The 27,497-nt window shown below is 53.9% G+C and overlaps 1 protein-coding gene and 1 long non-coding RNA gene across 2 annotated transcripts in view; both read right to left on the bottom strand.

The window, feature by feature from the left end:
* Nucleotides 1-11,254, bottom strand: part of SORCS2 (sortilin related VPS10 domain containing receptor 2) — a 459,489-nt gene extending 448,235 nt beyond the window's left edge. The window contains exon 1 of the mRNA XM_077875105.1: nucleotides 10,766-11,254. Coding sequence (XP_077731231.1) covers nucleotides 10,766-11,254 — 489 coding nt within the window. The remainder of the gene's footprint in view (nucleotides 1-10,765) is intronic.
* A 4,641-nt stretch (nucleotides 11,255-15,895) lies between these two features.
* LOC144299646 (uncharacterized) lies at nucleotides 15,896-27,215 on the bottom strand. The gene is made up of 3 exons (XR_013366292.1): nucleotides 24,324-27,215; nucleotides 23,714-23,869; nucleotides 15,896-19,408 (listed from the first exon to the last, which is right to left on the bottom strand). It is a non-coding gene; the product is annotated as an uncharacterized LOC144299646 (long non-coding RNA).
* Between the last annotated feature and the right edge of the window lie 282 nt (nucleotides 27,216-27,497).

Raw genomic sequence — 27,497 nt, 5'->3', positions numbered from 1 at the left:
CAGGCAGGAAACCGATCTCTCCATCTCTCCGGGAAGCCAATATGACCCTCTCTGTGCCAGGCTGGGGATTAGTCAGTGCTTCAAAGAGCAGACAGCAGACAGGGAGCTTCGGCTCTGTGTCTCCCCAGCCAAGTGACCGCCAGCAGGGGCCCGCTCTGACCTCTCCCAGACCCACAGGAGACAGGGCAGCAGGCTAGGCCTCTGAGCCCTGGGCAGCCCTCCAGGACCAGTGGTCACTCGTGTCCTACTCACATGCTTACTGAGCATCTACTAGGAGCCAGGTACTGGGGGACAGCCAGAAACAAGCAGACAAAGCCCCCTCCCTCCAAGCCCAAAGTCTCAGGCACCTGCGAGGCCAGGGAGTGGCTAGAGCCCCGGGGCCGCAGTACATGGGGAGCAGGGCTGGGGAAGAGAGGGGTGGCGGGGGAGAAATCATTCCCACGGGATCTGTCTGTCCCCTCTCTTCCCTGGGCCACGGCCTACCGGCATCACTGCTACTTCTGCACGCACACAGAACCTGCCTTCTGCTGGCTCCCGTTGATGCGTTGGTAAAGAAATTCGTTCCAGTATTTCAATAACTTCATTGCCATAGGATCTGTTTCCTTTTAATCCTGTTATCTGTATATTTTATTTTATGCTCATTCTAAAAACGACCTCCTGACAAAGTTCCATGGGCTTCTCCAGACTTGGGGTGAGGGAGTCCATGGTACAGAGAGGGTTAAGAACCCCCATGCCAGGATTGGGGGGGAGGTCCCTGGAACCAGGAAGCCCCCCAGTGTGCGTCCTGGGGCGACACCGAGCCAAGGCACAGAGCAGCCACCCCAAATCACAGAAGGAAGTTTGCTGCAGGAATAAAACACCCAGAAGCCCCATCCAATGGTCAAAAGATAAATCAGAAAATAAATTTGGATGGGGTTAAGTGGTATCGATGGGCATAAATTGAGAAAAACATGAGATTTTTTATCGAGTGCTTTATTTTTACTGAGGGAAAATTGAATTATTTAACTGGTCAATGAGGTAGTCGATAGGGGAAAGCTCCTAAAGGCAGGGGGGAAGTGAAATGAGCTTGAACTTGAAATGCACACCACCAACCTTAGGGAAGCAACAGCTCCAAGACTGCGTCTCCATCAGACAGTTGCCTTCCTCTTCCCGCCACCCCCGCCCCCTGGCCGGGCAGCAGACCAACCAGCATCCTGACTTTGCGACGCAGACAGAGCTGGTTTTCCTGGGCTCTGAGCAACAGCCCCTCCCTTGGGTCACGCTGGCAGAATCAGGGTTATTGGAAGAAAACAGACACAAAAGCCACTCCCACGCACAGTCTCACCGCCAGGTCCTCTCTAGACGCGGGATCGCCTCTATCACTGTCGATATTTCTCCTCCAAAAACACGGGGTGGTGGACTTCTTTGGGGATTGCAATCATGCAACTAATGGGCAAGCCAGCAAAACTCAAGGCAGACACGAGAGCAATTTCTGCTGGAGTTAAGACCTTGGGCTCCTCCAAACAATCAACCCGGGATTCCCACATGACTCAGCAGCCTGGCTTCTGGTACACACCCAAAAGCAGTGGACACGGGGACCTGAACAGGTATCTGTACACCCATGCTCTCAGCAGCATGATTCACAGCACCCTGAAGGTAGGAACAGCCCCAGTGTCCATGCATGGATGGATGCATGGATGGATGCATGGGTAAGGAAGATGTGATCCAGGGATGCCTGGGTGGCTCAGTGGTTGGGCACCTGCCTTCGGCTCAGGTCGTGATCCCGGGATCCGGGATCGAGGCCCGTATCAAGCTCCCTGCAAGGAGCCTACTTCTCCCTCTGCCTGTGTCTCTGCCTCTTTCTGTGTGTCTCTCACAAATACATAAAAAAATCTAAGAAAGAAATAAAGAAAGAGAAGACAAGACGTTTCTTACACTAAAATAAAAAACACTTGGGCTTCAGAGGGAAAGAATTCAAACCTCAACTCAGACCCTTATTAGCTGTGTGGTTTCAGACGAGCATCTGCGCTCCAGGGAACCTTACTCTTCTTACCTGTAAAGTGGGTCTGATAACTGTTCCAGGACTTAACCGAGGCAATGCAAGTGAGGTACCTGGCACAGCCCTGGGCACATCCTTGAGAACCCGGCAACCATGACGATTAACGTCCTTCTTACTCATCAGGAGCACGATGTAAATGATGAGGAATTGTTTTTATAAGATAAAGTGACATCAGACACAGAAGCTTCCAGCTGATCCTAGCCAAGGGATGCCGGCTGAGGCCTGCGCGATGCTATCTCTGCTTCTGATGCCTTGGAAGTACGTGCGCTGCACAAGCCTCATAAAGAACCCGTTCTGAATTAGAATTGATCTGAATAGAAGCAGCCACACTCGGCCTGGGTCTTTTCTTACTTTGATTCGAACGGAATTTATCTCTGAGCATCGGGAAATGGCGCCATGCAAGAGATGTGCCCTGCTGGAGTCCAGGCGAGCTCCACGCTGCAAGGAAATTATCTGCTTTTGCAAGAAAATTACCGAGGAAGGAGAGTGGGGTTATTTTAAGATCGTCGAGGTAGTGTGAGAAGAAACTAATTAAAAGATTGTAATGTGCTGTGCAAACACCGTAAGTGACTGCTACAGAAACGCAAAATGAGGAGAACTTCTTCACCTCAAAAGAACACCCGGGTTTTCATTTTTCCTTCACTCATCCTTGTGAGAGCTGACGTTCGAGTATCCCTATTAATTTTTTTAAGGCGACAAAGGAACTTAATTGGGATAAAGATGATGAGCACAAGACACATCGTGTCTGAAACACAGGGCTTAAGTCAGAAAGATTTTGCTGCTGCCTTCTGCAGAAGTCGGAGCAGGTCAGGGGCATGCAACCCTCCAGGGCCCGGTGAGTGCGGGGCATCCCCAGTCCCCACTGTCCGCTTTCCTCTGAGCCAGGACCCAGCACCAGGAGTGCCTAGGGTCTAGGAAGTCACAGCCTGCCAGCAGCATGTCTTACTGAGGGGGACCCAGCCTCGGGCACATTTCATGTTTTATGGCACTTTTTTCCATGCACAGAATCCAAGCTCCCACCCTGCACAAGGCTTTCCCAGGAGTCCCACAGCAAGAGCAGGCTGTGAACAGATCAGCAGGCATGCCTTCAACCCTTTAAATGCTGTGGATGGAGGCCTGGTGGTCCCAGCCCCGAAACCCAGGCTTCCCTGCTCCCAGGGCTTCCAAACCCATTGGGAACAGTGGTTGGGAACTGTGACGACAGCCTGGCATCTCAGGTCATCAGCATCCCTGTCCACTCCACAAAGCACCCACAGAAATGCTGGCCTTTAAGAGGGGTGAGGGTGAAATGCGCCATTTGTCAGAATCTATAAATAACTCCATCTTTGGAGGCTGAAGCAATAAGAGGATGCCCCCATACACAAGGCCAACGTACAAGCTCCACCTCAGCATCTTCCTAGACCCCCAAAGGCACAGAGATGCTCAGCATCATCCCAGCGTGTTTTCTGACTGCTTCAACCATGTACTCCCTGCTGGCGTCCTCCAGGGCCCGAGCCTGCCTCCGACAAATAATAATAAAATGAAAATGAAAAACAACCACAACCCTTTGGAAGGCCCCTGCACTAAGCCACACTCTACTCTGAAGGGGCGTGCAAAGGATGGAGTTAATTTATGACCTCTTTAAAATACTCTCAGGAACTCTCATGCAACTACAAATTAAATAGCCACTTTATTCAAGTAAAAGTAGATTTGTGCACCGTGTTCAGGAACTGTATTAATAGGGCCGTTTTTCTGCCTTCAAGCCAAGCTTCTTGACTGATGGATGTCCTTTCTCTGTCCTAGTGGTCCAGGCTTTTCAGGCCTCTGTGCCTCTCCCATGGCCTTCATACTCTCCATCCTAATCTGCTCCTCAGCCCAGGCGACACTCACTCTACTGGTCGCTCAGAGCCGCTTCATTACCACCTCCTCCAGAAAGTCCTCCCTGACCTCCCCAGAGCAGGTTCTCACGACACCAAGATGCTCTGTGAATTCCTGTCCAGACCAAACATGGTACCAGGACAGGGGCTGTGTTTGATCTTGCTCATCACCGTCTCCCCAGAACCTAACCCTCCAGAGAAAGCAGCCGATTTAAGAGCTAATGTGCAGCCTCTTTTCACCTGGGGCTCTCAAACTCATGGGGTCTCTCCCAGCACAGGGAGAGTACACAAGATCCTAGGGTCACCCTGGGTCACCCCAGGCAAAGGGCAGACGTCTAAGTATGGCACTTCCTGAGACTCTGCGTACCCCATGCACATCTCCATTTACTGTCCTAACACACATTTCCCCCATTTTCTCACGGTTCTCCGCCCAGCCACAAGGCCCAGGGTCCCTGGGGGACTTCCACGGCCCTCATCCTGATAGCAAATGTGTGACAGGTACTCAGCCCTGGTCACCGCATCCCTTGACACTCTCTGCCTCTGCCCCTGCCTAGGCGGCCACTGGTCACCCTTGGTGAAGGCCTCCACGACAGATGCTCTTCATCTGGGTGGATGCCCACCATCTCCACGCATATCAGCCACAGCTCAGCCTCCTGTGAGCCAGACTTCTCTCTCCAATCCAGCCCCTACATCAACGTGCCAGGAAGCTCGCCCCGTGGTGGCCTGGAATTCCAAAATACCACATGGAACGTTCAGCAGCCTTGACCGTAAGACCCTATGCCCTGGAGCCACCAAGCTCGCCTCCCAAGAAACCACAGCCATCAGATATAAGGCTGCAAGTCAGCTCTGTCACCAGATCTGGATCTGTTCATTCAAGAACCTAAAGTTTATGAGAAGGCCTTTATGGTCTCTGTACGCTGGAGGCTGGCCAGGACCCGGAAAGCCGGTGCCACCCTGGGAAAGACAGAGGCCTGCAGAGCCAGGGCAGCCACATCCCTCACCTGGAAACCTCTCCCATACCCACTCCCTCCCACGGCCCCTCCAGGGTCAGCCCAGGCCTAGGTGTCACGGCTGCCTCCCCTCTGAGCCTCTGTCTGGAAGCCTCATCTCCAAGGTGCCTCACCAGCCCCCTTGGCACTCTGCCCCCCACTCCGGGGTGCTGGGAGAAACTCAGACGGGACCCTAACATCCTTTCCTGAGCACCTGCTGTGGGCCAGGCCCTTGTCTGAGCACAAGATGGATCACCTCCCTACCCTGCAGAGCAAGCCTGCCAGCCTCCACAGCCCAGCTCCAAGACAGCAAGCCCCAATTTCATGAGCGTGCCCAAGATCTCCAGGCTAGGAAGGATCAGGCCAGGCACACCCCAGGCCAGCAGGTTCTGAGCAAGCAGCTCACTGTGACCACGCGGGAAGACAGGTGGATGCCCGAGAGGCAAGAAGACAGGAGTGGAGGGAACTGCGTGGAAGGAAATGGGACGGTCAACAGCTCGGACTTGCCCTGGGCAGCAGCACCACGACCCGGCCTGCTTACTCAGAGGCCCCGCGGCGTGTCTGGAGCTCAGCAATGATGGGCAGGAGTCTAAGCCCTGTTTCTGCTCAATTGCACCTAAGCTCAGAGGTCTATAGAAAGAATAAAGCACAAAGGACAGAATCCAAGTCCCCAGGGGTATCAAAAGGGGGTTTTCAAGTCATTTCTTGTACGATCTCGCTGGTGCAATTAGCATATAATCACTTCAGCCTTTCTAAGTAAAAGCCTTTAACCTTCAAGAAAAACCAAAACAGGGATCCCTGGGTGGCGCAGCGGTTTGGCGCCTGCCTTTAGCCCAGGGCGCGATCCTGGAGACCCGGGATCGAATCCCACGTCAGGCTCCCGGTGCATGGAGCCTGCTTCTCCCTCTGCCTGTGTCTCTGCCTCTCTCTGCCTCTCTCTCTCTCTGATTATCATAAATAAATAAAAATTAAAAAAAAAAAAAAAGAAAAACCAAAACAGGGACACCTGGATGGCTCAGTGGTTGAGTGTCTGGCCTTTGGCCCAGGACGTGATCCTGGGGTCCTGGGATCAAGTCCTGCATCGGGCTCCCCACAAGGAGCCTGCTTCTCCCTCTGCCTGTGTCTCTGCCTCTCTCTGTGTCTCTCATGAATAAATAAATAAAGTCAAAACTGAAAAAAAAAAAAAAAAACCAACACCACATCGTACTGCCATCCTGGGCTCTCCTGCCTCCTGTTAGGTTCCACTAGGAGCTGACTTCCACCTGTGTTTTCCAAACTTCTTCCCTCTGTCTCCATGCACCATGCCTTCACCGTCTCTTTAGACCACATCTGCACACCTGTAAATGCCCACCTCTCAGAGCTGGCCCAAGCTGTTCCTCTCCACTGAGTGTTCTCCTCCATCTCCCATATGCTTCTCCCACTCATTCATTAAGCCCACTCTGATACCACCTCCTCCATGCCACCTCCCCGGATTTCCCCACCAGGGAAGATGGCACTTGCCCCTCGTATCTTAGCTTTGGTGTCCCTCCCTTCTATCCCACTGGACCAGTCTGGGTTACACCACATTACATTCAGAGAGGGAAAGGGTAACAGAGACCCCGTCCCTGCCACTATGAGCTGAATTGTGCCCCCTTCCAAAAAATCCTTATGCGGAAATCCTAACCCCTAGTACCTCTGACTATGACTGCATTTTGGAGGTAGGGTCCTTACAGAGGTTAAAATTACATTAAAATGAGGCCAGTCAGGTGGGCCCTGATCCAATCCGATGGGTGTCCTTATAAAAAGAAGAGATCAGGACACAGACACGCACAGAGGATGACCACATGAGGACACAGGAGAAGGCAGCCATCTACACACCAAGGAAGGAGGCCTCAGAGGGAGCCAACCCTGCCCGCGCCTGGATCTCAGACTCCCAGCCTCCAGCCCTGCAAGGACATACGCTTCTATCATTCAAGCTGCCCGGTCTGTGGTGCTTTAACACGGCATCCCTAGCACTAATGCACCTGCCCTCAAGGAACTCGACATCTGGCAAGTTGTCATGACCCAATGCACACCCTCGAAAGCTCCATACGTCTGCTCTGAAGCCCTGCCTCCCTGGGTATAAAATATACACAAGTACCAGGTTCCTCAAGACCCTGGAGCAGAGAACGTGGTTAACCAGCTCGGAATCACCACTGTATACAATTCCCCTAGACATCCCCAATCCTCTAGGCACAGCACGGAACAAATGTGGAAAATGGGGGGGGGGGGGATGCCAGGGGAGGGGAAGAGGTGCTCATCCATGGATAGCGGCAACAATGCCGAATCGACGAGGTCTGGTCAAACAAGCTCAAGTCCAAGGGAGCTGACAAACCAAAATTGAAGTTCAAGTGCCAAGAGGGAGGCGCACAGGTGAGCTATATACTTAAAATAAGCAAAATAAGCAAGCGCATGATTTCCACCTTCCAATCCTACCTCTGTCTCTGAGGGCAGCTCAAGAGAAGCAAAACCTGGAGCGTCCGTGCAAAGCCCATTTTGGATCCCTCAAAGGTAATGCCCAGCGGTTTCGATGAAACATTAATTTCACACATAACAATTTGTTTCTACAGCTCAACAGACAGAAAGGCAGTGTTTGAACTTTCAAGCAAGTCCACTTCCCTATCTCCATGGGAGCAGGAAGAAATCGGGCCGTGGGAAGGAATATGCACACATGTTCCCAGTGCTCGGCCACAAGGGCTCGCCTCTTGCCTCCTGTGACTCCTTCTTGCAGATGCTCAAAAATATTACCTCAAAAAGTCTGTCCCTCTCAGCAAATGCTTTTTATTTATTTATTTTTTTAATTTTGAAAAACACCTGCTACGGTAAAGCAAACGCTTTCTCTGCTCCTGTGGACCATGTCTGCAAAGAACAGTTTCTCGGGTCTCCTGACCTGGACAAATTAAGTGAAATAAAATTTTTTAAAGATTTCCCTCAGCAAAGTGGCTGCAGTTTCGTTTCTTCCCCACCGTGGCCTTAAAAGATGGTGCCTTCAAACGGAGGCTAAATCCAGTGCAGGATCCCGGCTAATATCTTTGGACCGGTGGCTGCCAGTTGAGGACAGAGGGAGTCAAAGCTGGTTCTAAGAGCTCCTGTGCCCAGAAAACAAAGCCATGCTAGCACTGCATATGCACCTGTGCACTGAGACAGTAACAATTAGAAACACATTTGCATTTAGCGCTTGGTTCTCCTTCCCTCCCACCCTGAGCATTCCCCAGGCACCAAGGTACTCTTAAGGCACCATCTGCTCCCCAGGCCAGAAGATGACCTGCTTTTGCAGAGAGCACAATGGGCCTCAACATCGCACTCCAGAGGATGGGTGAGCGGGAAGAGGGAGGCAGGAGTGAGAAGGCACCCAAGCCGAAAGCCTGGGTCAACGTTTCGATGCTGGGCAGCCCAGGTGGCTCAGCGGTTTAGCGCCGCCTTCAGTCCAGGGCCTGATCCTGGGGACCCGGGATCGAGTCCCACATCAGGCTCCCTGCATGGAGCCTGCTTCTCCCTCTGCCTGTGTCTCTGCCTCTCTCTCTCTGTGTGTCTCTCATGAATAAATAAATAAAATCTTAAAAAAAAGAATTTCAATGCTGCTGCTCGCCTTCTCTTTACCCCACTGACAACAACACTCACTGATGATAATAAAGCACTTCTAGCTTCCGCCTCCTAAGTGTGTGCTAAGTGCCAGGCTCTGCCCTGCTTTGCACATGCTACCCCTGCCCTCCCCTTTGCAGGGGGCCAGGGGAGAGATGCACCCTTTCAAGCTCCTGTTCTGGACCTCCTGCCCTTGACCAAAGAGAAGTCCAACCCCCTCCTCTCCCAAGCCCCTCTCCAGGAATTCACCTGCCAGTACCCAGGAAACAAGCCACCTAGTTACAAAGCAGTCCCTGATTCAGCCAATGTGCCCCGGGGGGCAAAGCCGGGGAAGCTCCTCTGAAGCTCCCCCACCTCGCCCTGACCCTACCCCACCTTGCACGCTCCCCGTTGGCCCAAACCCCCTCCTCACTCTCTCCAAGGAGGCTGCCCAGCCCTCTGGCTCTGTGCTCACAACGGGGTGGGTGCTGGGTGCCAGTGGGTCCTACCTGGGAGGCTGGCCTCCATCCTCAGTGCCCCTCTCTCCCTTCTGCCACACGGCCCCCTGCCACTCCATGAATCAAAAATGACTGAGGCACTGGATTAACAGCTGCTTCAACCACCTGAGCAGGTGGGGGTAGGGGCTCGGTTGAGGTAGTCTGGCGCCGCAGGATGACCTCAAATGCTCAGTGTTCCTTGAGCCGTGGGTCTCCGGGGTTACAGCTTATGGCACAGGGCTTGTTCACCAGTGTGGGGAGTGATGAAAAGCTGAGCCCAACTGTCACGCGGGGTCTGCCCCCTCTCTCATGATGCAGATGGGGACGGTTGCCTAGGGCTCTTCTAGGGAGGGGTGCCTGCTACCTGGAGTCAGGCACCTTCCACCCCCCACTCCCACTCCCACTCCGTTGGCACCCTGAGCGCCCCCTGCTGGCCTCTGGGCAGCCAATGCAACCGCCCCCCACCCTCCACCCCAGCTTTCTAGTGACTAGAGAGGCACAAATGACCGAAGACCAGAGACCTGGTGTCTGTGCCTGCAGCTCCCAGCTGGCTAAGGAGGGGGAATGGCAGGGCCCTGGGCTCTGGACCAATCAAGTGTGCCCAGTGCTGCCCGTTGTGTGCTGCCCCTGGATTCGGCTGGAGAGGGGATGGAGTACCATCCCCCAGAATCCACCTCACCAAACCACCCCCATCAACCCAGGAGGGCTGAGGCGGGTTAAATTCCCCCCCTAGCCCACGTTACAGCCCCTTTCCAGGCTAGGGGAGTGCATAGATCCCCACCCTTCCACTCCCAAAGCATGCGGGGGTACTGGCCCTGCTGCCGCCTCAGAACTTTGTCAGGGAGAAGCGCTGGCGGTGGGGGAGCCCCTGGGGGAGACCCCAGCGAACAGCCATAGAAGGGAGTAAGCGGAGAGTCCCAGCTCTACTCCCCACACAACCAGCTGCCACCTCCCCCGACTCTTCCAAAACTGGAGATGACCCGCTAGGGCTGCTGGGAGGCGACCAGGTACGACCACTGACCATCTGCCCAGGGGAAGAACGAGGCTGGGGCAGCCCCGGGGGAAGGATAGGAGGGCATCCCCAAACCCCGTGATGCACCACACACACAAAATAAGGACGGGTGGGAACCCGGAAGGACAGGAGCCATCGCGGGGCGCCGGAGGAAGGAGGCGCCCAGGACCCTAACGGAGGAGGAGGAGGCGAGGGCGGGGGAGCCCAACTTCCAGAGCAGCGGGAAGGGGAGGGCGGGCAGGGAGTTTGAGAGCGCGGCGGGCGCCCAACTCCGTGGGTCCGCGGATTCCTGCGCGGCCAGGTGCAGCCGGGTCGCACTCGGGGAACCCGGAGAGGGGGTCCCCGAACCCCAGGCTGAGCCGACCGGGGCTCCTGGAGCCCGCGGAGCGAGGTCCCGGGGGGGGGGGGTCCCCGCAGCCGAAATCCCAGAACGCAGACCGGGTGGAGTCTGGGAGCGGTCGGGGCGCGACACCGAGTTGGGGTGGTCCTGAAGGACCTGGAGGCACCCGGCGACCGGGGTCCCGGAGCCTCGGGAGATGCCCCTCCGCGTCACCTGGAATCTGGAGGCGGGGGCGGGGCGGGGGCGCCTCCGAGGTGGCTGGGGGTCCCAGAAACCTGCGAGGCAGGGCGCTCCCACATCTGGGGACCACTCCCCAAGAAACCGGTGCTCGGAGCCCAGCAGGGCGCCGCCGAGGTGCCTCGCGTCCCCAAGTCTCCGGGAACGGCCGGGCCGAGCAGGGCGGTCGGGAAGCGGGGGCTCGGGGGCCGCGGGGCGGGGGCCGCGGGGGACTTACGCTGCTGTTCTCGCCCGTCCAGTGCACCATCGCCTGGTTGTGCGTCGCGTCCCCCTTGAGCACGAACGACGTGCTGATGAGCGAGACCTGCGCCCGCGAAGCCGCTCCGGCCACCGGCGCCGCCCGCGCCCGGCGCCCCTGGTGCGCGGCGGGGGCGCCATCCTCGCCGGGACCCGGGGCGGCAGCGGGACCCAGCCCCGGGGCGCCGGGCTCCGCGCGCGCCTGCCGGTCCCCGTCCCCGTCCCCGCCGCCGCCCGGCAGCGCGCGCCCCGCGGGCGGGCTCGGCGGCGCCCGGGTGAGCAGCGCGCGGGGACCCGGGCGCCCGGGCTCGGGGGAGCGCCCCGCCGCCCCGCAGGCGGCCAGCAGCAGCAGCAGCAGCAGGAGCGGCCGCGAGCGCGGCGAGCGCGGCGGCGGCGGCGCCCCGGGGCTCGGGGCTCGGGCGGCGGGGCCGGGGCCCTTCGGGGCGCGCGGGGGCCCCCGGGGCGCCATGGTCGCCGGGGGGCGGCGGCGGGGCGGCGCGGGCGAGGGAGACCTCGGCGGGCGAGCGGGAGGGCGCCGGGGAGCGCGAGCGAGAGCGCAGAGAAAGGAGCCGGCGAGGGGAGGGAGCCGGCGGGAGGAGGGGACTCGGCGCTCCGCCGCCGCCGCCGCCGCCGCGCAGCCGAGGGCGCACCGCCACCTGCCGGCCGCGCCCGGGCCCGCCGACGAGCGCCGCCGCCGCCGGGGCCTGGGCAGGGGTCCGAGAGCGCGCGCCCAGCCAGCCGAGCACCCCGCCCCCGCGCCCTCTGCCCTCTGCCCTTCCCACTCCCCTGCTGCCTGTGCTTGCTCAGCACCACCTGGGCCGGCACAGTTCACGGGGGTGAGCACAGCCGGTGCCGGCCCTGGAGCGGACACCCGGACCCGGCAGGCAGACGGCACCCACGTGCACACCTTCACAGACCAAATAACCCCAGAGAGCCAGCACTGGGACAGTGGAAGTGGGGAGGGGCTCTCCTGCAGGGGCCTCCGAAGACAGCACCTGGGGGACTCTCCCGGCACTGCCAAGGCCCTGAGGCTGCCCCTGCACGGCCTACTTCTGGGCAGCCACACAGGTGCCTTAGACTTCCCGACTTGCATGCGGTGCACGTCTATGTTCCAGCCCCAGGAGCCACCAACCCAGCAGCCTCCAAACAGGAGGACAGAGACCTGGGTGCAGAAGCATCTAGAAGGAGGGGGGCGAGGTCCCAACCAGGGCACAGCGTGACAGGCCACAGCAAAGAACGGGACAACAGGCTCACAATCCACCAAGTCCCTGCCAGAGGCCATGGGCTGCTTTAGGTGGATTTCATAACTTTCTTGAGCATCCACCCTGTGCTCTGTATTGGCCTGTGGGAAAACAGGAGGAGGGGGCTGGAGCCCCACTTAGGTGAGGACAGTTTTGCATCCTCTGCCAGGTGGGGGCCAGCCTGCCTCCATCCTTCCCCTAGAGGCCTCTGCATTAGGTAAAGATCCCGGGCTCCCAGGCTCTGTCACACCTGCCTCCCAGCTGGATATCTGCTCCAGGGAGAGAGGGAGAGAGGGAGAGGGAGAGAGAGAGAAAGCCAAATGAGTCAGAGGAGCAAAGCCTCAAACATTTGGGAAAGGTAGAGAGTGCAGGTTCTCTCCCACCTCCAGGAGTAGAAGCACCCAGTGCCCAGTCTTCTTCTGTAGGCTCACCCCACCCCCCAGGCTCAACAGGAAGTTGGAAGTCAGATCTGATAACAGATAGTCCCTGGGGCCCCTGCTGTCTGTGCCCAGCCTTGGGGGGCGGGCTTGGGGGTGGCCAGATGTCTGAGAAGTCTCCTCCCCTGGAATGTGCCCTAGCCCTCCCTCCCCCTCCATGGTGTAAATTCCCAAGCTGTCAGATTCTAAGTCTTCAGCTCAGGCCCTGGGTTGGGAAAGGAAGCAAGAGCCGAGAGCTGCAGGAGCCTGTGGTCTGGCACAGGGAGCAGAGAGGAACAGAACCTGGCCAGTGCCGGGGGGAGGGGGGCAAGCCAGGCAACCCAGGGCCCAGGAAGAAGCTGACAAACACAGCACAGGGCAGACTGGGGCTGGGGGGGAAAGCAGGGCCAGTGGTCAGAAAAGAGGTGGGTCATGCCCCAGCTTAGACCCAGTGCCCCCTGGGCCTTCCCAACTCCCCATGTCCACCCCCAGCCATAAAGTGATGGCCGCATGGGCTCTGCACTCTCTCCCCCTGCCTTGTTTGTTTGTTTGTTTGTTTGTTTGTTTCAATAAAAGAGAGCCCGAAGCATTGTCCTCAAGAAAAGCCTACTGTCCGGCACTGGCACCGGGGTGGTTCAGTGGTTGAGCTCTGCCTTCAGCTCAGGGTGTCCTGAGTCCTGGGATCAAGTCCTGCATCCGGCTTCCCACAAGGAGCCTGCTTCTCCCTCTGCCTGTGTCCCTGCCTCTCTCTGGGTCTCTCATGAATAAATAAATAAAATATTTTTTTAAAAAAATATGACCGTGACAGATGGCTGAGCACCTACTCTGTGCTGGACTGTCCCAGGGGCAGCTGCTCTCAGGGGCAGGGGCAACGTCGCAGGTTATTGTATGTAACTCTCACAACCAGGCTGTGGGGTACATGGGGTATGTGTGATGGTCTTTTCACAGTTGAGGAAACACTCTGGGTGGTGACTGCCCACATTCCCCAAGCCAGAGAGAGTCAGAGACCAGATTCCAGCCCCAAGGTGCCATTCCTCCCACCACCCCACATTACCTGTGGCCTGTGTGCTGGGCTCGCCAGCACTCCACCTCTCGGAGGCTCAGACGGAGCCTCAGCCATGGGCACATCACACATCACCGCCACCACCCCTGGCTCAAACTGAGGCTCACATTATTGATGACTTGGTGAAGATCCACAAATGAGCGGAGGAGTGTCCAGATCTGGAAAGCAGGTGGAGTGGCAAATGCCTCACCTGTGCCTTTTCCACAACAGTCAGCTGGCTCCCTCTGCCCTGATAAGGCTGAAGGGCTTTCAAAAGAGCAGGACTGATTCATCCCTTGTCTGACTCCGAAGCTCAGAGACGTGGGGACTCCCCGAGGTCACTCAGCTCTCAAACATCACTAGACACAGGGACACGGTGATGAAGGAGGCAGATGGGCTCCCGGTGCCGCTGCGCTCCTGTTCATCCCTGTGGGCTCCATGTGAGAACCACAGGGGGTACCCTTTTGACCTCTGTGAGGAGAGATCCCAAGGAAAGCTCATCTCAGACAGTAGTAAGGACCCAGGGACACATAAGGTAGTCACCCCACGGAGATGAAGGGGTCACTAAGAGGCCTGGTAGCTTTGAGCTGACAATGAGAAGCAGGGGAAGAGGAGCTAATGGTGGGCAAAGTGGGAAGAGCTATCCCAGCAGGGGTTGGAGCACAAGAGCCACCATCCCAGCCCAAGCTCACCCTCAACCCGAGGAGGGAGGCACGAGGCAGGCACGCAGCGGGCTTGATTTGTATTCACAGCCTGGTGCAAAGTCTCTGGAGGATTTTAAGCGGGCTGGGGATTGGGGGCGGGGCAGTGAGACCAGTGACATGTCAGAGCAAGGACCAGTGCAGGAAACCACTTAGGAGGCTCCTGTCCAGGTTGAGATAGACCTTGGTGGCTGGGCCCAGGGAAGGCACCAAGGGACTCAGGGAGCCGGAGGGAAGCCCACTCCCAGCACCTGCTGCACCCCCACTGGCCTCACCCTCACTAGTGACCAAGTCAGAGACTCAAGGGACTCCCATGCAGAAAGGAAGGTGAATAGGTGGCAGTCAGGCATGCTGTCCTGGCGTCCTGATGGAGAGAAGTCTGGGGAGACCACAGGGGCAGCCGCTGGCTCAGCAGGCATGGGTGTGAATGCTGGCGGAGGTACCATGTGTGCGGATGCATGGGTCTGGCACCCATGCTCCGGGTGTGTGGGGTGATACAAACACACTACCTATTTGCAATCCCTGATTATTTGCCACAGGAGCACCCTAAGACAGGGGAAGCAGCCCCAGCCACCTCCCACACTGCCTCCTTATTCCAGGCTCCACGTGGGGCACTGGGCTCCAGACCCATCCCCCCTGGCCCCTGCTCATGGGGAGTGCACACTGTGATGGGGGAGACACATGATCAATCGCGACGTTGGGGAAGCAGGTACTCAGAGGGAGCTGCTTGGCTCCCTATGGCAGGGGGAGCTTGGCTCCCTATGGCAGGGGGAGCTGCTGCCGTCTGGGGCCAAGGGAAGAAGGCTGCTCAGAGGGGGACACCCTTCAACGAATCCTTCAGAAAGCAGTAAGGAAAATAATCAGCATTACAACTTGTTGAGCCTACTCTGGCCAGATATTGTTCCAGAAGGAAAACCTAATTGAACCTCACATCCAAATAATACCTATATAGCACCAACACAGAAAGGGCACTATTTTCCCCACTTTGAAGGTAAAGGTGAAGGCACACTAGGATTCAGTAATTTATCTGAGGGATTCAAAGCGACATGTTCCCGTGTGCCACCTGGGTGTCCTATGAGAAGCATGTCCCCTCTCAGTTTCTGTAATGGTCCCACCAGGACTCCCTGGACTCAGTGGCCCTCTGAGAGTCATCTTGGATCAGCAGCATCGGCATTAATGGGAACTGGTTAGAAATTCCAATGCCTGTACCCCATCCCAGACCCACTGAACCAGAAACTCCCAGATGGGGCCCCGGGATCTGTGTTTTAATGTGCCCCCAAGTTTGAGAGCCCCTGTGCTAACCCAGTGGTTTTAGGCCTGGGCTCCATGTGAGAACCACAGAGGGGACCCTCCTGACCTCCATAGGGAGAGCCCGCTATTCAGTCCTCTCTGAACTGGCCAGGTGACTCCGTGTACAGCCAGCGTGAGCCGCTGACCTGGCACAGCTTTTACAAGGAGCCTTGAAAGAGTAGATGCCAAACACCTGGCATGTGGTTGGACCCACTAGATGGAGCGTTTCCTGAGAGGTGAGTAGGGGCCCCACTGAGCCCCAATCCAGACCTTTTAGCTTCAAGATCCAGGCTGGCTTCCTTATTCCACGGCAATGCTCCCCATCCAAGAAGGAGGAGAAATACTTCCATCTCTCCAACTTTTAATCAGACCACTTACTCATTAAAAGTCTCAGGCTCTTTTAAGTTATCGAAGGTCTCCAGTGATAATATTTTATCTCTATAAATGTGACAAAGCTCAGCTTGCACAATTGCCCACATGGGCCTGATTCAGAGGCGGCCAAGGAATCCATGAGCAATGCTCTCAGGGATGCTTGGGGACTCAGCAGGAGGGAGACGGAGGGGACAGGCTGTTTGGGTGCCAGACTCTACAGAGGGGAGCCTCTCCCCTGCACTGTGCCCTCAGCACTAGTCCCACTCTCCCACTCCTTCCACCCCCAGTACATCTCCAACCAGACTAAGAAGCCTGCACCTGTAGGCAACTGCCAGGTGGGGGGGGGGGGGAGGAGCGGGTGTGCTAGGTGTGGAAGAAGGTGCCAGGTGCAGGGGGGCTGCCAGGTGAGGAGAGGAAGCTGCAGCAGCAGGGTAGGCTGCAGGGTGGGGGAGCTGCCAGGGTGGGAGGGAGCTGCCAGGTGTTGGGGGGTGGGATAGGGAAGCTGCCAGGTGCGGGTGGGGGGCTGCAGTGCCTTGCAGAGAAGTCTCCTAATGACTTTCAGCAAATGACACGGGGTTGCAGGGGACGGCTTTCAGGAGAAAGATCAAGCACAGGGATCTCGTTATCAGGTTGTCAAGGGAAAGGAGCAAAGCTGCAGGGAAGGCTGGTCAGGACATTAACTCGGGCCGGAAGCAGAAGTCTGATCTGGAGAAGGAAGGGAACTATGTCTAGGTGGAGAAGGACAAGAAGGCCCCACCGTGAGACATGGGTCTGGCTGCTCCAATCCGAAGTGGGAGGCGACAGGGCAGAAGGCGGTGGCAGATCTTTGGATGGCACATTCTGAAAGGGTGATGGGGGCAGTGGTCGTGGTCACTTTTTGGTGGAGGCAGGGATTTCATCGCCCTTGAGCACCACAGCCGCGGGCCTGCCAGATGCCAGAGGTGTGAGAGGCCCACCAAGCTGGAGCCTGGAACCGGGCAGGGACCAGGATGGCAACCACTTCCTTTAAATTGTAGGCGCGGGGCAGCCCCAGTGGCCCAGCGGTTTAGCGCCGCCTTCAGCCCGGGGCATGATCCTGGAGACCCGGGATAGATCCCACATCGGGCTCCCTGCATGGAGCCTGCTTCTCCCTCTGCCTGTGTCTCTGCCCCCGCCCCTGTGTCTCTCATGCATAAATAAATAAAATCTTAAATAATAATAATAATAATAAATCATAGACGCTGCACAGCTAATGCAGTGGGACAGGTCGGTTTCCTGCTTCTGTTCATCAGCTGTTTACGGAGCACCTATTATGTTCCTGGCTCTTGGCCCCAGAGAGACAGCAGGAAACAAATCAATCCTTGGAAGGATAAACAGGTGGAAAGAGTAGAAGAGGGCTCCTGGCACAGGGACCAGCGTGGGTAATGACCTGGAGGATGGCCATGTGGGGGACATCTGAGGACCTGGGCAGGGCTGCAGGGCAAAAGAGTACAGGGCAGGGTGGGTAGGGCATGACAGTTGAGGCCTCCTGGTCCCTCGAGCATCTGGGTGGTGTTAGGGTCCAGGTGGTGACCAGAACGAGGGACCAGCCTCAGGGAGGTCAGCCGTATGCTGGGGGCAGGCAGGTCAATGACACCACAGGGTGGTCGCAGAGTTGGAGATGCTTCCCCACCGCCGACTGACCACACCAGCTCTGCCCCGGGCACTTTGCAGTGTTACTCTGCTGGCCTCTGCATGGGCTGGGGGCTGGGCTTCATCATCATCCCCTTTTCCCAGAAGCAGAAAGAGAGGCACAGCGCAAAAAGGCAGAGGGGCTCGCCAAGTTTCCACCCACAGCAAGGGGTGGCAGCAGCATGTGGCTAAAGAACCTGTGCTTCCCCATGCACCAGCAAGGCCTGTCCGGGTAGGCCTGGGGTGCCCTCCTCTCTACCAGACCCCTCTGCCCAGGCTTCCACAGGCATTGATCCCCCCACACCCCATGAAGCTGGGACAGGGCTGGAATGATTATCAACTCCACTGATATCCACTGAGATTGGGGCTCCCAGCATGCCCATGACCCACCCAACCCCTGTGGCAGGTAGGCAGAGGCTATGGGTCCTATCCCAAGCCCCACTGCTCCCCACCTGTGTACACACATAAATCACTATGGGGATGGGGAGTGAGCAGTGACCAGCTCTGACCAGTGCAGGCACCACCCCTTCTTACTGGGATGCACTGTGGTTTAGAAGTAAGCCCTCAGCTTCTTGGAGCCTTGGTACTTGGTCATCTGATACACAGCAAGGAAGGCCCTGGAAAGTAACCCCTATGGGCCCTGGTAAGAGGGACTCCCCATCAGTCTGCGAGGACCAGAGCCCACTGTGGTCACTCCAGCAGGCAGGGCAGAGGAGAGAGGGCTGGACTTAGGACGGACATACACCTAGGCAGAAACCACCCCTGGGGATTCCCGGGAGCAGGGGAGATGGCAGCCACCAGAAGTCTCCATGGAAGCCAAATAGCACAGGCTCTGGGGACACTTGGGTGGCTCAGCGGTTGAGCATCTGCCTTTGGCTCAGGTCGTGATCCCGGGGTTCTGGGATCGAGTCCCACATCAGGCTCCCTGCATAGAGCCTGCTTCTCCCTCTGCTTGTGTCTCTGCCTCTCTCTGTGTGTCTCTCATGAATAAATAATTAAAATCTTTTTTAAAAAATGCGTAGGCCCTGGCCCAGTAGGAGCCCAATAAACATCTGCAAGGGAAGGGGGGAGAAAGCATACAGTCAGTTCTGGTGGGCCCTGCTCCTCCTCAGACTTGCTGTCACAGCTAAAGGCAAGCGCCCCCACCCCACCCTGTACACCATACACCAGGGTTCACTGGAACTGGTGGCAGGAGGGCAATATTTGCCAACTAGCTTCCATGGACCAGGTGTTTTGGTGCACAGTTATTCTGATTTTAGAAGCAAGGCATCTGAGGCCCAGAGTGGCTAAGACAGCCACCCTGGAGCACACAGCTAGGGAGTAGTGGATCTGCAGGACAGGGAGCCACTGATGTTTCAGAAATGGCTGTGGGATGATGTGTGCCAGCAGCCGCCACAGTGTGTCACAGGGTGCTTGCTGGTGGGTGAGGAGCTCCCAGCGAGGGGCCGGGAGCAAGGCTGGGGCCCTAATCTGGTCCCAGCCCTGCAGGTCCCTAGGTGAGTCACTGTCTTCATGTCTCAGTCTCCCCACATCCCCTGAGAACGGTCACTGCACCTGAGTCACAGGCTGCCATGCAAGCGAGACAATGCTCAGGAGAGCACCTGGACCGCCGACAGGTCTTCAGGTACGACAATGATAGAACAGCCCACATTTGGCCTGTGTGACACATATCTCATCCATTACTATCCCCTCAGAAGTCCTCTGCCAACCTCTCAGCTACCCTGGCTGGGGTGTGGTATGTCTTCAATTGTAGGGCGAGGGCGGGGGTCCTGAGGGGTAAGTCCCACAGATTGCCAGCATGTCCGTGGCCCGACGGGAGGTGCCACCCTCTGCCAGCAGCACCAAGGACCCAGCAAGCACACACCTCCTCCATCTCTGGCAGCTGTGTGCTCTGGGCCTCAGTTTCCCCATCTGTAAAACAAGAGAAAGGACAACTTTAGTACTTCCCCAGGACAGCAGCCCCATGAGGTGCTCCCCAGAAGCACATTCATGGTTTAAGACACATGGCTGCCTCGCTGTCCCTCTCACAGACTCCCGTGGAAGGTGCATGAAGGATGGAAAGGTTCTGCGATTTAACAATCTATGTGACTTTGACCAATTCAATTTTCTCCCCAACTTTTCAACCCTGTTGTCCTTTCCTCCCGCTTACCAGCATGAGCACCCTGGAGAACACAGGCTATTATGGAAATATGTGCTGAGTATGGTGGAAGGAAGAAGGGAGGATTTATTCTGCCTGAGGTGTTGGCAAAGAGAAAAATACACTTGAGCAGGTCTTGAAAGATGAACCAGGACCCAGATGAAGTTAAAACACAGAGCGCAGCACCTACAAGGGACAAAGGACAAAGGTCCACCGCCCGTAAACGGAGGGGCAAGCGGCCTGACCATGCAGGACAAACCATACAACTTGCAGAGGAAACCATATGACTTGAGGAGAAGCCAGCCCAGACACTCCAGGCTTGTGCCTTCTTCCAAGGTGAATGAGAATGTTTGAGGGCTTTCAAGAACAGGATGACATGATCAGATTTGTGTTTCAGAACAATAATTCTGGCAACACCTTAAAGCCAGAACTTGGAAAAGAGACAGAGAGGCCAGCAGGGCACAGGGCATTGGTCCAGGTGAGAGATGATGAGATGTGAGTAAGCACAGGGGAGGGGGAGATGGAGGTGGGCACCTCCCATGCAAGGTGAGAATCCGAGTCTACAGAGATTCAGAAACATCTAGGACAATAGTGATGCCACCACACAGTTAGGGGACAAATCTGAAGAAGGTAGATGCTCCGCTTTGGATGTGTTGCCTCCAAGGTGTCTGTGAAACATCCTGGAGCTCTTAAGCTAGGCTAGGCTGGGTTGCAGTAAAAATGAACCCCAAATCTCAGTGGGATAACCTAAGAAAGGTGCATTGCACTCATTTACAAAGTACAGGTCAGGCGCCTCCCCTCTCCAGCTTGTAGCTCTGCCATCTGGAACAGCTAGCCTGCAAGGTCACTGCGGCAGAAGAGAAAGCCAGAGAACGACACAGGATATTTTGTGGGGTTCGACTTGGGAGTCACTCACTATCATTCATATCCCATTGGCCAGAGCCTGGGTTCATGGCCTGACCTACCTACAAAGGCAGCTGGCAGACACAGGAGCATGGAGACATTTGGTGAGCCCTACCCATCACGGGTACACTGGCAGGGAGGCCCCAGAGGCCTTTGGAAATGGTGTCCAGGACAGAATCAGGGTTTGAGACATAGATTTGGATGTGACTATTGAATAAGACCCCTAGGGGTGGGGAAGGGCAGAAAGGGACAGAGAAGGAAGAGAGAAAGATGAAATATAAAATTCCATTAATCCCTCTGAAGTGGTATTTAGGAATTCCCAGAGGATGACTCAAGATATAGCCCCAAATCTCCTTTCCAAATACCCAATTATTTGTTGTCATGTGGACAAAGCATCCAGATTCTTTCCTGAATTTTTCAGTTTCCATATGGTTCCTTGGCATAGCATAGGCAGCCGCAAGCAACTGGCAAGTGTCTAAGTACCATGCCGCTTCACAGCATTCCCTCTGTGTAAGGCCAAGGGACTCAGGGTTATAGATTTGTCTGGAGAAGGAGTTTTCAGAGGCTCCCATTTTAATAAATATTTTGAAAGAGAACTCACAGTATTCTAGCCTTTGAGATTCATTTCAGAAATCAAAATTTTTGCTCCCAAACTATGGACTATGACAATTTGTTTTTTATTTACATGCTTTACACACTTAAATTTTTTTCACAAATCAAATTTTCCATAATTATATTTGATTGAAATCATGTTTTGAGGGATTTCAGCTTGGAGGTTAATTAAAACTCATTGTTTTCCCTTGAAAGGGCTATTACCTTAACTAAGACTAACAGAGAAGCATGGGATACTACTTCTTCAAAATGGATCTTGCAAGGCCCTTTCCTGAGGCTAGTGTCCCACTCTGAGACTATGAGGGTCATAACACTAAGGCCATGTCAGTTTTTGTTCTGGATGGATGGATGGATGGATGGATGGATCTGACATATTGAAAATCCTGGAGACTCAGACTTCTAAACAACAATTGCTAAAGCAATATGGCATAAAGGAAAGAGCACTGGATTGGGAGTCAGGAGGGCCAGGTTCCAATGTTAGCTCTCTAGTGACTGAGCTTCAATAACTTGGGAAAAAACCTCTTTCCCTATGGGCACTGCCATTTTTCTCCTCTGCTAAATGAAGTCTTATCTACCCCAACCAACCTTTACAGCCTCATATACAGCCACTTCTCCCCTTCCTCTATCCCTCCAAGCACCCTCAGCTCTGTTGCATATTCCCAATTACAAATGCACTCTGGGGAGGCAGAACTTTGACTTGTGGCCAAGTGAAGAGGTTGGCAAATGCTCTTTCCAAAAACCAATTCTAAAACTGCACAAATTGACAAAAGCAGCCATTTCCACATGCTGGAAATCATCCAAGAGCGTGCAACCACCTAAGAAGTGTTCACACTTGAAAAGTGCTACACTTCAGGTAGAAACAGAGAGTCTGCAGCATACTGACCCCAGACTGCTCCCATGGCACTCTCCCAGGATGTTCCCATAGCACCTTCCCTGTATGGGTGACATCCATGCCTAGCATCAGTGACAGTGGAAATTATTGTCTTGGAGGTTGTATAGCATGGCTGGGACTGTGTGCCTCTGGAAATGGCCCAAACTAGCCACAGATTCCTAGTTGATCCTAAGGCCATGTGTACTCACATAGGAAACATGAGCAACCCAATGAAAAGCAAAAGTCAGGGAAATTTGAAAATGCCTAAATTTTGAATGTGCTCCTTTACCCACACAAAAGTCTTTGATAGAGGATAGGTTTACTAACTCATGGTATTTGAGAATACTTCTGATCAAATACTGGCTGATCTCTAACCTAGGCAGACACAGGGATACAAAAGCCATAAATTAAAAATTAAAATTAAAAATTAAAATAAAAAGTACCAGGAGCTACGCACAGCAAGGGAGATAGATTTCAAAGATTTAGCCCAGGTAAGTTACTTCAAAAAACAAACAAATGAACAAGGAAAAATCAGAAATAACCTCTGGAAGAAAATAAAAATCCAGAGTTGATGTGATATATTGGTAAAATGTCCAATTTTTAACCAAAAAAAAAAGTGAGAAGTGCAAAGAAACAGGGAAATATGAGCTATAATCAGGGGACCAAGAAAAACATTCTTCAGCCTTCAGGGGTCCGCAGAAGTTGGATTTGGTAGTGAAAGACTTTAAAACAGCTGTTTTATACACACATACACATATACACACACACACAGAATTAAACAACCATGAAGAATAATGGCCAATATGTTTCCATATTGATGAAAAACTTCAAACATCCAAGAAACTAAACAAATCCCAAGTAGGTTAAATCCAAAGAGACATATACCTACATATATCATAATCAAACTGTTGAAAGACAGAGAAAACCATGAAAGAAGCAGAAGAAAACCAACTCTTCATGTATTGTAGAACAACATGATTAACAGATGGCTTTTCATCAGAAAACACACACACACACACACACACACACACACACAGCAGAAAGCAGTGGAATGATACATTCAAAATGCTAAAAAAAAAAAAAAGTGAACAAAAAATTCCGTATCCAGCAAAACTACCCTCCAAAACTAAAGGTGAAATAAAAACATTCCCAGATAAATAAAGATAAGAAATTTATTGTTAGCAAACTTGTGAGAAATTCTAAAGGGAAGTCCATTAGGCTGAAAGGAACTGGCACCAGATGATAACTTAAATCCACAAGAAGAAATAAAAAGCAGCAGAAATGGTAAATATGAGAGTCAATATAAAATACTCTATAAATACATTTTTCTTATTTTTTTCTCTTCAATTCTTTAAAGGACATGAGCAGTAATTATAAGACTGTACTGCTGAGTTTATAAGCATTAAAAGACATGAGATGTATGCCAATGATAGCACAGAGCGGGGAAGAATGGAGCACACTTTCCACATTTGACCAGAAAGAAGCTGGTGTTAATCTGAAGTGGACCGAGACAAGCTCAAATGTATTTTTGCAGTCCCTAGAACAACCACTGAGAAAATCATCCACAGCATATGGTTTTTAACAAAAGGAATTAAAAGGGGACACTAAAAACATTTATGTAGCACAAAGTAAAGCAGCAAAGGAGAATCAGAAGAACAAGACAACAACAAAATAAACAAAAAGGGGGGGGCACCTGTGGGGCTCAATGGTTGAGCATCTGTCTTCAGCTTAGGTCATGATCCCAGGGTCCTGGGATCAAGTCCCATATCAGGCTCCCCACAGGGAGCCTGCTTCTCCCGCTGCCTGTGTCTCTGCCTTTTTCTCTGTGTGAGGCTCAGAGAGGTTGTACCTATTATAAAGTGATGGGGAAACAGGATTAAGCTCAGCATACACCCCCACCCCCTCAGTTCTGCCCTCAAGAAGCTCACCATCTTTCCCCCTTCTCCTCCTGCTTGGGCCTAGCTTATCGCTGCAGAGCCAGCCTAAAAGCCTTCACCGTGGGCACTCCCTACCCACCAACACTGGGTGACAGACCCCCCTTGCTCCCTGTGCCTTTGTTCACATGCTCCCTCACCAGGTGTGTGGAGCAGGATCTCCACTCCCACAGCCTCCCTCCCTGAGCTTCCTCCCTCCCTACAGCACAGCTCCCTCTCAGAGGGCACACCTTCATGCCTTGGCCTGATTCTTAGGATGCCTGTGACTTTGAGGACTGGTCTAAGGGGTGGAGTCTGTAATGGGCTGACTCATGTTCCACAAAAGACATGTCCAAGTCTTAACTCTCAGAACCTGTGAATATAACTTACCAAAAAAGAAGGTCTTCACAGATGGACTTAGCTGAGGATCTCGAGATGAAGTCTTCCTGGATTTAGGATGGGCACTAAATCCAATGACTAATCTTATAAGAGACAGAAAAGAAGACACAGAGGGGAAGACCATGTGAACATGAAGGCAGAGATCAGGTGACATGTCTATAAGCCAAGAAACACCAAGGATTTCCAGAAACCGCTAGAAGCTGGGAGAGACATATGCCTGGACAGATTCCCCCTTCAGAGCCTCCCAAAGGAGGCAGCCATGCCAACACCTTGATTTTGGACTAATGGTCTCCAAAACTCTGAGAGCATAATTTCCTATTTGTGGTCATTTGTTATGGCAACCACAGAAAACTCACATGAGGCAGGGGTGGGGGACACCTGGATGGCTCAGTCCATGGGGCGTCCAACTCTTGATTTCAGCTCAGGTCGTGATCTCAGGGTCCGCACTGAGCATGGAGCCTACTTTTGATTCTCTCTCTCTCTCTCTCTCTCTCTCTCTCAAAAATGACAACAACAACAACAAAAAACGAAGACACCTCACACAGGGTCCATACAATACGTGCCTTCTGAGTGTGTATGTGTTAGCACCACAAAAAGTTTTACAAGAGGAGCCAAGAATTATGAATATCAACTTATTTCACCCTAAGCCACATCACCTGCCTCCCTGGGTCTTCACATCATTTTGAGCCAACATCTAGAGTGAGATTTATTATAAGGACTTGGCTCACATATTATTTTTGAACATGTGTCTCCCCACTGACTGTTTTTCTTGAGAACCCTGGCTAATAAACCATCACAGAAGGTCCTTTCTCAACCATATTTGATAATTCTCTTGGGGATCCTGCCTCAGGCTCACCTTGCTGATTCCCTGTTCCCCACTTGCTTCTTGTCTGACACCACATGCCTCCCTGGCCAACCGTCTGTGAACCCAATAGCTCTCTGGCTCCACCTGCCAAACGTTGCAAAGTTCTGCCCCTTTGCTGGGAGTCACAGCTTCCCTGGCTGTCTGTCTACGTCATTTTTGCCTGATTTGGGAAGAGTCCTGCCATCTGGGAAACACTGGCCAACTCAGACATGACAAATGAGAAAGGCCCCCACATTCAGACAGGATGGTGGTGGTTAGGGACCACCCTGCATGTGGTCAGTCATACTAGACCCCCAGGGAGCCCTAACGGAGTCCCCTGGGGCAGGGGAGGGGGGCTTAACACATTCATTCCCTCTCACTTCTGGAGGCCAGAAGTCCAAAATTAAGGGGTTGGTGGGGCGGTCCCCTCTCGAAGAGAGCTCTCATCTTCTCCCACTTGTAAGGGTGCCAGCTTCCATGGCGTGGCCCTCCTCATTCATCTTCGCTATCAGGACAGCATCTTCCCATCTGTCTCTGACCTCTGCTTGTGACCTCATGTCTCTCTCTTGGGTCTCCTGCCTCCCTCTCTTGAGGATGCTTGTGATTACACTAGCCCCACCTGGATAATCCAGGAGAGACTCTCCATCTCAAGATCCCTAACTTTTTCACTTCTACAAAGCTTCTTGCCATGTGAGACAACAAGTTCACAGATTCTGGGGACTCAGGCAAGGAGATCTTGAGGAGGGCATTATTCTGCTCTGCACAGCCACCTTTACTCCCCAACCTGGCCATCCCTTGCTCCTTGCTCTCCCCTAACTTCCTAGAGCCCGCTGACATCCATCAGGACACTCTTCTTCCCTCCTCTGGCCACCCACCCATGCATGCCCAGCAGCTCTGCATCCTGGCCAGGGACAAGCTATCCAAGTTTACAAGGGAAAGATCCAAACTGCTGACCAATCTCTTATTGGCTGGGGGGCTTTGAAGGAGGCACTGAATGTCTCAGAAACTCTACTCCATTCTTTTTACAATGAGCCTCATGCTCCTTGCATTGTCTACTGTGGAAGAGAGACAATTCTGTCCACCTTCTTAGACACCGCCCTCCAGTTAGTCAGGGTACAGGCAAGTGACTGGGCCATGTGGACAGATGAGCCACAGACACCAAAAGCCATGAAAATCTGCCTGTGGCTTCTGCTGTCTGGGTGATGCATGGGCAGATGGCTCATGACTTGGCTTTCCCAGATCCACATTTTCCTCCAGGGGCCACCTGCAAGCTCAAGACTAAGCTTAAGACTTGGATTCAAGAGGAAGAGGGCCCCACGGGAGCCTTAAATCTGAGACACACATGACACCCCTGCATTGACAAGAATCCCACATCCCTGCACTGAGCATTCATGTCACGACTATGAAGTTGGCACAGTTTCCTCGGGAGCCCCAAGAGGAGGAGAGGGCTTGGCAAGTCTGGAGTTGTGCGTTCTGGGTCCCTCATCACTCAACAGCCTCAAACCTGTTATTCCCAATGCCTACCCACTAGGCTGTTGTGGGACTGAGGGAGGCATAAGAGACTTCATAAGAAATACAGCTAACGTGTAAAACCATAATGAACCATGTGTCCATCGAAGGATGGATGGACAAACAAAACATTGAAAATCCACACAATGGAATACTATTCAGCCTTGAAAAGGCACCTGGATGGCTCATTCAGTTGGGCGTCCATTCTTGATTTGGGCTTAGGTCATGACCTTAGGGTCCTGGGATCAAGCCCATCAGGGGCTGAGGCTGGGGTGGCTACCAACTTTCACCCATGACCATCCTGACTCTGGTGGGGGAGGGGGCGTCTGCCTGGACCTGCCGAAGATCAGGCTTTAGTGGGAGGTGGAGCCCGATGGACGAGTAATATCTGCCTGCCCAGGGCTCAGGCTTGTGCACCAGTCCTCCTGGATGGTGTTCTGTATCCCGGGGTATTTAACTTCCACAGGACGACTTTAAGTTTCATGTTGACCAGGGGAGCCATTCTGGAGAGGCACCTGCAAGGAGAGAGGGAAGGTTCCTGGAGCCCTGACGCAAAACTAAGAAAGTACTCCCCAAGTCCACGTCCAGGAGGTCTGCGGGGGAACCGCCCATTGCCCCACACAGTCACAGCTGTGGGTACTTCCTCCCACCCTACCCCTTGCTCCCTATTGGAACCCATGAAATCAAATATGGTTTGAACGGAGGCAGGATTGCATGGCTGTCGGGCAAGTCAGTTGGGGTAATCACACGGAGGTCCCGGGAGGTAAGTGTGCTCAGAGGTGACCGACCAGATGATTGAAATACATTAGTAC

This window comes from Canis aureus, chromosome 2, assembly GCF_053574225.1.
Source record: "Canis aureus isolate CA01 chromosome 2, VMU_Caureus_v.1.0, whole genome shotgun sequence".
NCBI lineage: Eukaryota > Metazoa > Chordata > Mammalia > Carnivora > Canidae > Canis > Canis aureus.
The sequence above is the reverse complement of the archived record's forward strand: the minus strand, read 5'-3'. Positions and strand labels throughout refer to the sequence as shown.